This window comes from Nipponia nippon, unplaced genomic scaffold (assembly GCF_047370975.1).
Source record: "Nipponia nippon isolate SJK-2023a ecotype South Korea unplaced genomic scaffold, ASM4737097v1 scaffold_3, whole genome shotgun sequence".
Lineage (NCBI taxonomy): Eukaryota > Metazoa > Chordata > Aves > Pelecaniformes > Threskiornithidae > Nipponia > Nipponia nippon.
This window is the reverse complement of record NW_028262347.1, coordinates 121,860,372-121,873,216: the sequence shown is the minus strand read 5'-3', so window position 1 is coordinate 121,873,216 and position 12,845 is coordinate 121,860,372. Positions and strand designations below refer to the sequence as shown.

Sequence of the window (12,845 nt, the reverse complement as noted above, 5' to 3'; positions counted from 1 at the left end):
AGTTACATTACCACAGTGGTAATGTGGCAAGTCAAAAGGCACTGAAGTCTGATGTAGATTTTTTCCCTTGGGAAGTTTTGAACATGTTCTAAACCAAGAAGCTCTACCAGTAGCTCGGTTTGCCCATTCACAGCTCCAATTACACCTAAGCAGGTTAGTCTTGCTTTCTCCAGTATCCTAAGCTTTTAAATGTTGCAATAAAGGTACCAAGGGTCTGTTGACTCAGGTGGAGCTGCCATGATTTCCACCTGCCTTGGCCACAGTCCAGGGCCAGCCTTGATCACACATAATCCAGGGCTAAGGCTGAAAAAACACTTCCCAGAGACATCAAAGCAAAGCTGCTCTGCAGTGAGGGCTCCAACGAGGTGTGCTCCATTGCCACCAGCGTCGTGCTCTGCCTCTGCTGTGCCCCATCTTGCAGCGTGGTCACCAGAGGCACAGCAGGAGAACAGCCTGGCTCATGCGGGCAGCCACAGGCAGGGGACAAGGAAGCACAGCACTTGTTCAAGGCACCAACTTCTTCAAAGATCTTTCTAGAAGCTGCCTGCTGATGGATCGGCAGATGAGGATCTCCCAGTATCTCAGTCCAGCATGTACCATCCACAATATTTATTGCTGTTTGGGAAAACAGGAGGAGAAGACTTGCAGCTGGCTGATGGCTCTGATGGGGTTTGGCTTCTGAAAGCTGCAGTCGGATAGTCGAGACTGATGCTGTGTCAGTTTATACAGTGGTTTGTTCTTCTCAGAGCCCAGCGATGAGCAGATGTTATATGCAACGGTTACCTGATGGGACAAATTGTGCTCGGTCACCTCTGCAACCCCTACGGCACTGACCCAGCAGAGCTGTGCCATGCCCTGGGGAGGAATCAGGGATGTTGCAGCCTGGAGCAGGAGGGTTGCAGACAGGCATTCTTGGAACAGCATCCTTTTTGCCATCCTGCAATCGGCAAGATATTTGTGCCACACAGCACTCCAGGAAGGCACTATTACCCCCGATGATGTTCACTTGTTGCTGCTAGTTGTCTTTTTTTCTGCAGAAATGCAAGCAGATAAATTGGCACCTTTGCCTGATATGAAGCAGAGCTATGGTATTGCCTAAAAAGTTATACTGACTTCATTGGACCTTATTTGTTGGCAAAGAAAAAAAACAAAACAAAACAAAACAAACAAAACAAAAAAACAAAACTAGACATGGGACTTTTAAGTTGTTTTCCGGAATTGCTTTTGGCTGACGGTGAAGTGCTAGGTTAGGCTGTAGCAGTAATTATACCATCACAGTAATAGTATAATAAGGATTTGTATGAATTTCACAGAGGTGCTTGGCTTAGGCAGTAAGTCATAGACATAAGCTGTTATGCAGGGCTGATCTCACAGCAGATCTGGACCACAAATGAGATCTTCTTGGATTTTTCCAGAACCCAGGTATGTGATGTACCTGTGTTCCTGCAGGAGAACCCCACCTATGACCAACATGTTGCTTGGAAAAATTTCTTTATTACAGATGATGCTCTTCAAGACAGCAAAACTTTGAGTTCAAATGCAGAGACACTTTCAGGAATCAAGACAGAAATATCACACTAGAAACATTGTCTTCCTGATTTTGTAATTGTATAATTTATATTGGAAATCAGCCGTAATTGAAAATAGCTCAAATAGCTCGTTTTCTCAACAAGAAAGACCTCCCTAAAGAACTAGTCACAAAATATTCAGACATTATGTAGGAGGATCTATATGCAATCGGAAGAATAATTTTTCTCTTTCAGTCATGTGTGATTGTCTAGGTATTTTTAGCTGCATAAAATCTTCTCCATCTGAAACATTTCATTATGCCGTGCAATTTTTATGCAAAATTTAATCTCCATCTTAGAAAATTTGAATGGATAGAAAACAAGACTTAAAAGAAGTCTTAGCAGAGTACAACAGTAGTACTTGCATTCAAGTATTTTGCCTGCTAGCGCTGATTGCGGTGGAAACAGGAAATATTACAGGGCAGTTTCACCAGTGCCTTGCCTGAAGGGTAAATTGAAATACATACATTGCATCGCATTGAGATTTATTGAAGTGCCTTTCAGAGGTATGCAGATGGGCTCCGTTACCAGTTGTCGTGCAGCACACGTTGTGTGATGCACTCACACCTGCTCTATGGAAAGGAAGGACTCTTGGTCTTAATTTACATCTGAGGAAGTGGGAAACAAACTCATGTTTGGTGTGGAGCAGGAACTGGCTATCCAGGTTCCCCAAAACCCAGGCTGTATTTTTCACTAGCAGAGTCCAGATCTCCGTCTTGAGAGGAGGAAGCTGATGATTCAGGTACTGTGTTAAGATTTGAGAGCCTAACATTGCAGGTGACAACTAATTTAAGGCTTTGTTATTGGGCTGCAAAGTTTCCTTGGTCTTCTGGCTTCCTTCAATGCTGAGTTGTTATGTCAAGCCCACCTCTTCTCATGAGGTGAGCCATCACCTCTTGCTTGGATTTCATGCTTGGATTTTAATCTTGAATTGTTAATGAAATTACTCAATGCAAGAACATTACTCAATCCATCAAATTACTCAACCAATGTGAACAGCTGCAGGTGTTTACTAAGGCTTACATGATCTGATACGGAGTTGGTTTCTTCACTTTATGTTTCAAAAGAAGTACAACAAGAGTAAAAAGAAACTGTCAGGGGCCTGACAATAAATGGTGGATGAGAAACATCAGCTGGAGCAGGAGCTGAATTCATGTTCTCCTGGATGACAAAAGGGTTCAGCTCTGGGAAGGATGAGAGGATCTGTTACATTTGATCCCTCATCTTGTCATTTCCAAAACATTAAAAAGAAAAAAAATGGCATTCTAGATCAGGTTAAAGATCAATCCATTTCTTGCACTCTGATACATCCAGAGTACTCTAGAAATACATCAAACAAGGCTTATATTAGAGTAGAGCTTGTTTATAGACCTTAAACTGCAACTTAAGCATTTCAGTTTTACCATTAAGAAAGCAAACAACAAACAAAAAGCTTAGAGATTGCAAGTTTGTCTGGGAAGCTTTCAAACTGGCTTTTCAGGCACGGCAGCTACAAGTCGCAGGCAGTTTGGGAACAGGTGAGTTCCACAGAGCTGCCTGTGCCCTGTCTCATCAGACTCCTCGCAGCGCTGCTGAATTGGCAATTTTATGATGTGCAGGCGAAGACAACTGATGTGAAGTGGGATTAATAGGCAAAAGTCAGTAAGCACATTCCTAACGTTTATTGTAGAGCTGCATAGTTTCATGCAGAATTAAATTGGCATTTAAAGATGCTATCTGCTAAAGGAGTCAAAGTTTTATTTAAAACCACATGCATTCTTGTTCTCAGGATTAGCTTTCTGAAGCTGTATTGGGCCAGCAACAACAGTCACACTTTCTTGACTGGAGCTTGCCTCTCTCTTGGACCTAGTAATACAACCTTCGTAGCATCTGGAAGAATAGTCGTAGGCCCTGCACACCACTAGTTCACACTGCAGGTAAACTGATGGATTGCTACAAATAAACTGGAAAGCATTGAATTTAAACCGGACTATGTGTCTGTAGGGTGAATAATATGTAGCATAGGTAGAATCTCGAACACACCTAAAAAGAAACAAAAAATCTCTCATGAACACACACTGCAATCAGTCATTTACACACAATATAACACATAACATGAAAAGTGATTTTTAAACATGATGCAGGTTCAGAAACCTGCAATTAGGAAAAGCCAGAGGCCCTTCTTTGGCAGCATTGAGCCATGGTACCTCCCTTCAGCCTGTTGTGTCTAGATACCTGGTGTTTGTACGTTTTTCTGAAGGTGAATTAGCCTTACCCGAGATATGTCATTGTTACCCCTCCGACAATGACAATCCATGATGAACTGGCCATAGCCATTTAGTCTATTTGTCATTTTAAGCTGAGGGGGGCTGTGTGTTATATTTTGGGTCAATCCATCCCCCTTCCCCCAATAAACCTCAAGTGCCTATGTTCATTAATTAGTTAGAAGCTGACATTAATGTATGCTGTATTCACACTACTCCATTAAAAAAAAATTAAAAAGAAAAAAAAAAAAGAAGAGATACAGGAGTTCAAAGGCAGTTCTATTTGTAATTGTAATGCATAAGAGCTTACCCATTCCTGATTATATCATAGGTTACTGTTGTAAAATTGTGGGGGCTCGGAGATGCCACACATGTGTCCACAAACAACACCAGGTTTGAATCAGAGCTGTGCAGGTAAGCTTCAAGGAACAAATTCTGGTTGATATCAACGTAGTATGGTGAGTCATTCACTGGCCGTGAGAAGGATGCAGAATGATAAAATGTAAGGTTTACATCATATCTGCCATACTGAGTTTCATTGACTTCAAAATTGTCCTCCGCAACATACATTGTTTGTGCCCATGTGTTCTGGAGCATTTTGCAGTTGATATGCAAGTAAAGCTTTTTATTTCTTGTGATTACAGTACCCGAAGAGGATCCTCTAATAATGTTGGAATAAGTTATTGTGTTGTTGTTTCCCTGTTTGACATATAAAATAAAATGCAGAATTAATTCATATAGTCAGGTTTCCTATTATACATTCTAAATTTTACTGTAACCTTAGGGCAATATGCACTGTAAATGCATTATTTCCCAGAAAGTATGCTGTGGAGAAGTCTGAACCTAATAATTTCTGTTCTCAGGATAAGAATCTGTAATCTATATGTAATATTCAGTGACTACAACGTGGACGTAGAAATCTACTCACACTACATGCAGACATAACTAATTAAATAGAAATTGTACAATTCTTTGAACATCAAATGCCTGAAGGATCTGGTCCAGCACAGTATTTAAACGCAAATCTGACCTAAGCCACAAGTGGTCATATTTAGTAAAGGCTTTGAGAGCTTTTAAACCACCACACTCAGCTTGGGACCTTGAAAATGCCAAATATTTGCTTCCTCCCACACTTCATTCTTTAGAAGATCCATAACAGGCTATTAGTGAATGCTCTGGCAGCAGATGCAGGAAAGATGAGTGTTAATAAACCTTATCCCTCAGGAGAGGGAGAGGCAGCCTGTAATCACCAGGACACTTCCAGTCCCTGCAGGCCTCTGTATAGCTTTCAACTTGTGCTGGTTTTCAAAATTAATTTTTCAGTTTGAATTTTTACACACTCACAATATTTGCATATTCTGTTGAAACATTTAAAGTCATACCTCTCTCACTGTGCCGCAGCTAGTGTATGGTATGTCGAATATAACATACTCTGATGTAATGTTGGGTTTGCAATAGGGGTCATTCAAGGAGAGCTTCCAGACAGAGTAGCCTTGCGACTGAAGGTAGTATCTGCTCACAGCTGCACGCATGTAGTCTGGCAAACACAACAGCGCTAGCAGATGGCAAAGAAAATATGTTACAAGCTCATTGAAGTGACTGAAAAAGGTTATACCTAAATAAACAATATCTTTTGCAGAGGCAGCTGATATTGCAGAAGGAGTTCAGAATCCCAAGCATATACTTGCATCTCTATGAAATGCTACAGATTTAATTTAAAATAACATGAAATGGGTGATTCATTGAAGTGGTACAACAAGATTATCAATCAGTGAATTAGCAAATAATTGAGAAGCAGGTTTCTGCTTTAAACATGAACTTACTAGTGCTCTGATCTGCTGGAGTGGAATAATAGTCAGCCTGAAACCCTCTGTATGTGTATCGAGAGTTACTGTAAAATTGGACAGTCATCAGGTTTGAGGAAGATGCATATGTGCGAAAAGAACCAGAACAAAATTTCCCAAGGAGAGGAGAGGTATGGAGTGGCCCATCATAGACTTCCACATAGTCAGACAGGCATCTGCCACCTTCCATCCTGGAGAGCAAACACGTATATTTAGTTAAATGCTTTTTTTTTTTTTTAATTTCTTTTTCTTCTTTTTTTTTAAAACTCAGATTAACTGTTCATAGCAAAAGAGTACAGTTTAGTGATATAACTATCAAGTCTTTGGAACAAAAATTACAGCCTCCAATTTCTGTCTCATTAGATGCCAGATACATTATTGACTAAATAAACAAAAATGAAGACATTTTTTATCTCAGATGTACTAAAAGCTTCAAAAAACATCCTTGAAATCAAGCAGCTATCAGCTTAGTAAGTCCAAGGTGTTGATCCCGTACATCACCTTCCCAAGTAATAAATTTTTACTTACTGAACATCTCTAAATGTGAGTATGACACGAAAGTTGTTCTTTACTTCTATTTCCCAAACACAGTTGGCGTTGTTTGGATAATTTCTGGGATAAAATGGACTCTGTAGTGTCCCAGATGGAGAGGAAAGCAAGCCACCACAAGAATAATCTCCTGCAGAGAAAAATAGGAGAAGAAAAATATACATATACATATACATCATTTAAGGTTGCTTTTGAGATATGTCTGTGTAGAATTTATAAGTCTAAAATTTAGAGGCAGTGACTTCTACCAGCTTTAATGGTCTTTCTATTAGGTTCATATATCATCTGAATGCAGATTAGGAGATGCTAAGCACACTAAATAGCTTTCATAATGCTGATCTTCAGTGACTGCACTAGCAGGATATGAATATTTGTCATAGAACTGGACAATCATTGAGGCTGGACCTCTGGAGGTCAGCTGTTCCTTGAAAGAGAAAAAGTCACAGCTGATCTTGGTTCGCCTCTATTACAATTGCTAATGACCACAGGGAAGGAAAACAGAGATCAAAATTACTTTGTTTCTGAATAAGAATGCTCACAAATATCCAATTCATAAGCATGAAGACCTTATGTCACAGTCAAAAAACTGTATGAAATGTATACATAGATCAGTTGCGGCCTAATCAAATAACAAGGGAGTCAAGATGTAAGAAAGTTTAGAAGAAAAATAAAGTCATGGATTTCTAAGATACTTTTCAGTACAAGGTCAAACTATTCCAAGAAAAGAGAAATGTGTAAAAGGACATAATCTTTTAATTATATTCTAAATTAGAAAAAATACACATTTACTTCTTTTATCCTAAAGAAGGACCAAGAGACCTACAGAGGTCTAAGAAATTTTCAATTTTTATTTTCAGCTTCTAGCAAACATGAAAAAACCTCCTCTCACTAACTGACTAACATGTACTACGTGAACAATTAAACTTTCAAAATATGCACTGTCCTCAAATGATCTTGAATGTTCTTCAACAAACAGCTGAAAGAGGAATTAGTGGAATATCAATATTTATGAAGTGGTCGAAAAGAATGCTTCCTAAGCACTTGTGAAATTACGGCTTGACAGCAAAGAAATACGTGACTACTCTGGGTGTGAAATCACCTGCACTGCTATTTTGGGATAATTTGAGGCATTGGTTTTTTTGGTATTAAATGAAGAGGAATATGCCCCAAAATTATAAGCAGTAACATTCCTCTCATTGGCTACAACCATGACCGAGTGGTTCAACTGCGTGCACTTGCACACACACAGCTCCAACACAAACACATGAACCTTTCCAACTGGAGACCCCACCTTAGATGCTCCATATCTATTCTACCTGAAGATTGGAACACAGTTTTGTACTGTGAGGGTGACAGAGCACGGGCACAGGTTGCCCACACAGGTGGTGGATTCTCCATCCTTGGAGATAGCCAAGAGCCATCTGGACATAGCCTTGGGCAGCCAGCTGTAGGTGACCCTGCTGTAGCCAGGGGGTAGGACCAGATGTCCTCCAGAGGTCCCTTCCGACCTCCGCCATCCTGTGACTCTGTGATCCATAACTGGGGGCAGGAGCTAGTCAGACCCCTCAGCCCCTGCGGACATACCTGTGGTCGCTGACACAGGGGGAGTCGAGCTGGAGCTATCTGGTGCTGCAGGGAGAGAGCAGCAGGGGAGTGAGCAGTGTTTTGCCTAAAAGAGGAACACGCTGCTGGGAATCATCCCTCTCCAAAGGGAGCCCCGGGACACTGAAACCCCAAACCCGCGGTGGGCACTGTAATGTGGCAGGACTGAGCAGGACGGCTGCAGTACCAGCCGCCCCAGCACTTGCTCAAGGGTGTCACCCAGCAAGGAGGCATGCTGCTGGGGGGCAGAGCCGCCCCCAAAATCCTGGATCCCAAATTACTTTGCTCTTGCACACAGCCCCGGCCCCAGCATAAAGCAAACACGGGAGCTTTTTCATCAGGCACATTTCTTCCCAACAACAGATATGGGGGTAAAACTATAAAGCTGTCACTATCATCTGAAGTAGAAAATCTGACAAATTCTACTTACAAGTAGTGATCTCAGGTGCTGTTGAGGGAGCTGTGCTTGTTTCTTCTAGAGAGGAAAAAAACACACGTGGTAGCATACGGGGAGGTCAGCATGGGAAATATACTTTGACGCTTCCCCCAACACCGTTCCAGCCTCCGGCAATTTGTGGCTGAGCAGCTTTAGATCCAGGAGGCTTCTTTCTACTTTAGTGGACCTCCGCAGTGCTTTCAGAAGGCCCTTAAGGAAGAGTTTGTGCTTCTGCCCTGGCAAAGAGTAAAGGCCAGACGTGATCTTACCCGTGGTGCTGCCGTAAGCGGGAAAGGAGTAGTAGTAGGCCTGGAAACCTCTGCGGGTGACGCTGCCGTCGCTGCGAAACAGGATGGTCAGCTGGTGCCCGGATGACTTGAAGACACGATGGTCGTTCTTGCAAACGATCCCGAGCGGCGGGCCGCCGGGGGAGCCGCCGTTGAATACCTCGATGGAGTCGTACTGGCAGCTGCTGCCTTCCAGCCTGCGGAGGGAGAGGAGGCTCTGTCTGCACCGTAGGCTGTGCCACCTCCGAGCACGAGCACCGGCAGGAGCTGCAGGGCTCAAGCAACCCGACCCCATTCCCAGCCTGGCCCCCGCGCTCGGCCAGAGGTGGCCAAGGCCCCGCACTGGGGACGAAGCTGCCCCTGAGCCCACGGCCAGCACTGGGCACCCTGCCCGCACCACAGCTACCACCCCGACGGACTCACTCGACATCTGAAAACTGGAGCTCGATCCTGCGATCCAACTCCCGCAGCCGTATGCGCCACAGGCAGTGGGCGTTGTTGGGGTAGGAGCTGGGGTAGCCTGGGCTCTGGACTGAGCCGGACAAACCCTGAAGCAAGCCACCGCAGGAGCTGGCCCCTGCGGAAAGGAGCAGAGCCCGGGGATGGGCAGAGAGCTCTTGAAACCCCATTGCCAGAAGCCCTCAGGGAAGGGCACAGCCCCCTGCAAGGAGGCTCTGCCACAGCCCCACAGAGACCCTTCCTCCCAGGCTCACGGCTGCATCCCAAAGCCTCATCCCTGCGTGCCCCCAGCCCAGAGCACAGGTTGTGCTCGGCACGGGCAGTGACCCCCATCGGCGGGGTCTGGCCGTCCAGCGGGACACCTGGGCCGGGAGATAACCAGAGCCCTTAAGCCTTCTGGACCTGAAGGTGGTCAATGACACGGGGGGAGTCGAGCTGGAGCTACCTGGTGCTGCTGGCAGAAATCAGGAGGTGAGTGAGCAGCATTTTGCCTCAGAGGAACAACCTGCTGGGAGTCAAGGCTCTGCAAAAGCCAGGCTCTTCCCAGTGGTGCCCAGTGACGGGGCAAGTGGCCATGGGCACAAGCTGAAACATGGGAGGTTCCCTCTGAACTTCAGGAAACACTTTTTCACTGTGAGGGTGACAGAGCACGGGCACAGGTTGCCCACACAGGTGGTGGATTCTCCATCCTTGGAGATAGCCAAGAGCCATCTGGACATAGCCTTGGGCAGCCAGCTGTAGGTGACCCTGCTGTAGCCAGGGGGTAGGACCAGATGTCCTCCAGAGGTCCCTTCCGACCTCCGCCATCCTGTGACTCTGTGATCCATAACTGGGGACAGGAGCTAGTCAGACCCCTCAGCCCCTGCGGACATACCTGTGGTCGCTGACACAGGGGGAGTCGAGCTGGAGCTATCTGGTGCTGCAGGGAGAGAGCAGCAGGGGAGTGAGCAGTGTTTTGCCTAAAAGAGGAACACGCTGCTGGGAATCATCCCTCTCCAAAGGGAGCCCCGGGACACTGAAACCCCAAACCCGCGGTGGGCACTGTAATGTGGCAGGACTGAGCAGGACGGCTGCAGTACCAGCCGCCCCAGCACTTGCTCAAGGGTGTCACCCAGCAAGGATGCATGCTGCTGGGGGGCAGAGCCGCCCCCAAAATCCTGGATCCCAAATTACTTTGCTCTTGCACACAGCCCCGGCCCCAGCATAAAGCAAACACGGGAGCTTTTTCATCAGGCACATTTCTTCCCAACAACAGATATGGGGGTAAAACTATAAAGCTGTCACTATCATCTGAAGTAGAAAATCTGACAAATTCTACTTACAAGTAGTGATCTCAGGTGCTGTTGAGGGAGCTGTGCTTGTTTCTTCTAGAGAGGAAAAAAACACACGTGGTAGCATACGGGGAGGTCAGCATGGGAAATATACTTTGACGCTTCCCCCAACACCGTTCCAGCCTCCGGCAATTTGTGGCTGAGCAGCTTTAGATCCAGGAGGTTTCTTTCCACTTTAGTAGACCCCACTTGCTCAAGGGCATCACCACCGTGGCACCATGAAGACCAGCACCAAACCTCTCCCACAGAAGAAGACGCTGCTCAGTCCCAAAGGATTCCAAGTGATCCCGCATCTCCCTGATCTCCCTGACGTTACCCAGGGTCTGGAAGTGCAGCCCATGTTTGGGTCTTGTGCTCGCAGGGAGACAGAGCATCCCAGCGGCAGAGCACCCCAAGGAGAAGAAGGAGGATGTAAACAGAAATCTCTGGTTACCTGTTGGTGGAGGCACCGTCAGTCCCGAGTCTGGAAGGAGAAAACCAGAGGGCGTGAGGCACTCGCGCCCCTTGGCTCCCCTCGGAGCACGCGCTAGAAGCTCACGCGGAGCTACGCAGGGACCCGTGGGGGGGATGGCCCGGCTCAAAACCGACCCCCTCCTCGCACCCTGCTCTGCGCGCCAGCCATCGCCCAAACCCCAGATGTCCCTTGCGCAGTCTGCAAGCGCAGGCACGGTGTTCCCTCTGAAACACGGGCCCCTGTGTCAGGGACAGGGACCCACGACTGGCTGCTGCCCCGCAGAGCACGGAGGAAGGGCTGGCCAGCCTTTGCCCAGCCTCACACAAACCCCAGACGGGTTTTCTTCAGGAAGAGAGCACCAAAAGGCAAAAACCCACCTGAGCATATGACAGAAGCGTCCCCGTGATAACAGCTGCCGTACCCTTCCTTGAAAGGGCAATACCACAGATAGTCTTCAGAGCCCTCACAATTCACCTCCGTCATCATGTACGGGGACCAGTTGCTCGAAGGGAAATAGTGCATCACGCCAAGAGGTGAGCCGCAGCCAAGCTGCCTGCACACAACCTGGGCGTCTCGCATGTCCCACAGGTACCCACACACTTTAGCCCAGTCCCCAAAATAGAAGACTTCCACGTTGCCTGCACATCTGTTTGGCCCGTCGGTCAGCCGCGCCAACAGCTCTGTGAGAGACACAAACCCCTTGGTCAGGCCAGCAGTGCGCTGCTTTCAGGCAATGGTAACTGCTGACAGATGCACGAGCAAGCGGGCAGTGGCGGTGGTCCAGGGAGGCCCACGGCTCTTTGCAAACCAGCCCCGGCTTGCGTGAGCCCTGGGAAAGCCACGGGGGCCAGGCCCTTACCCTTGGGATGGCGAGCCTGTGCTCTCAGGTTTAGCCCCCGCTTCCCAGCAGAGTGACGGGAGAGCGCGGGCTGCCCCGTCCTCCCCGGGCACGGCTGCCCCCTGACACCCCGCGGCATCCACCTGCAGCACAGCGCAGGGCCGGCAGCCCCTGCTCGGGCTCCCACGCTGGGGGACGCAGAGGCTGGGGCAGCAGCGGGCACGCATGCCCCTGGGGCCACGATGACCAGGCAGACAGACTCACCATCAGCTATGATCGGAACTGCAGAGGAGAAGAAGGAGAAAAAAACCACAGAGAGAGCAAGCGAATTAGGACGCATCCTTTGGGAGCCGTCAGCGCGCTTTACCCTTTCCCCAGTGAGTCAAGTCAAGTCCCCAGTGAAGGGCACGAGCGACAGAAGATCGCTTTCTTCCTAGCAAGGAGGCATGCTGCTGGGGGGCAGAGCCGCCCCCAAAATCCTGGATCCCAAATTACTTTGCTCTTGCACACAGCCCCGGCCCCAGCATAAAGCAAACACGGGAGCTTTTTCATCAGGCACATTTCTTCCCAACAACAGATATGGGGGTAAAACTATAAAGCTGTCACTATCATCTGAAGTAGAAAATCTGACAAATTCTACTTACAAGTAGTGATCTCAGGTGCTGTTGAGGGAGCTGTGCTTGTTTCTTCTAGAGAGGAAAAAAACACACGTGGTAGCATACGGGGAGGTCAGCATGGGAAATATACTTTGACGCTTCCCCCAACACCGTTCCAGCCTCCGGCAATTTGTGGCTGAGCAGCTTTAGATCCAGGAGGCTTCTTTCTACTTTAGTGGACCTCCGCAGTGCTTTCAGAAGGCCCTTAAGGAAGAGTTTGTGCTTCTGCCCTGGCAAAGAGTAAAGGCCAGACGTGATCTTACCCGTGGTGCTGCCGTAAGCGGGAAAGGAGTAGTAGTAGGCCTGGAAACCTCTGCGGGTGACGCTGCCGTCGCTGCGAAACAGGATGGTCAGCTGGTGCCCGGATGACTTGAAGACACGATGGTCGTTCTTGCAAACGATCCCGAGCGGCGGGCCGCCGGGGGAGCCGCCGTTGAATACCTCGATGGAGTCGTACTGGCAGCTGCTGCCTTCCAGCCTGCGGAGGGAGAGGAGGCTCTGTCTGCACCGTAGGCTGTGCCACCTCCGAGCACGAGCACCGGCAGGAGCTGCAGGGCTCAAGCAACCCGACCCCATTC

The 12,845-nt window shown here is 47.5% G+C and overlaps 1 protein-coding gene across 1 annotated transcript; it reads right to left on the bottom strand.

Moving 5' to 3' along the window:
• Positions 1–3,206: 3,206 nt before the first annotated feature.
• LOC104022116 (scavenger receptor cysteine-rich domain-containing protein DMBT1) lies at positions 3,207–12,843 on the bottom strand. The gene is made up of 14 exons (XM_087766048.1): positions 12,531–12,843; positions 12,256–12,300; positions 11,876–11,893; positions 11,151–11,453; positions 10,753–10,782; positions 10,311–10,355; positions 9,863–9,907; positions 8,953–9,106; positions 8,512–8,726; positions 6,184–6,334; positions 5,635–5,846; positions 5,194–5,366; positions 4,122–4,510; positions 3,207–3,590 (listed from the first exon to the last, which is right to left on the bottom strand). The coding sequence occupies exons 1-14, from the start codon at positions 12,841–12,843 to the stop codon at positions 3,305–3,307; spliced, it is 2,379 nt and encodes a 792-aa protein (XP_087622174.1). The 3' UTR covers positions 3,207–3,304.
• Between the last annotated feature and the right edge of the window lie 2 nt (positions 12,844–12,845).

Bases quoted from the DNA above. Each gene is read 5' to 3' on its own strand.
- LOC104022116 (XM_087766048.1), bottom strand. From the start codon at position 12,843: ATGGGGTCGGGTTGCTTGAGCCCTGCAGCTCCTGCCGGTGCTCGTGCT. The intron at 8,727-8,952 runs GTGAGTCCGTCG...CTCCCTCCGCAG, and splicing joins CTCCAGTTTTCAGATGTCGA to GCTGGAAGGCAGCAGCTGCC. The intron at 5,367-5,634 runs GTAAGTTCATGT...GCCATCTGCTAG, and splicing joins TCCAGCAGATCAGAGCACTA to CGCTGTTGTGTTTGCCAGAC.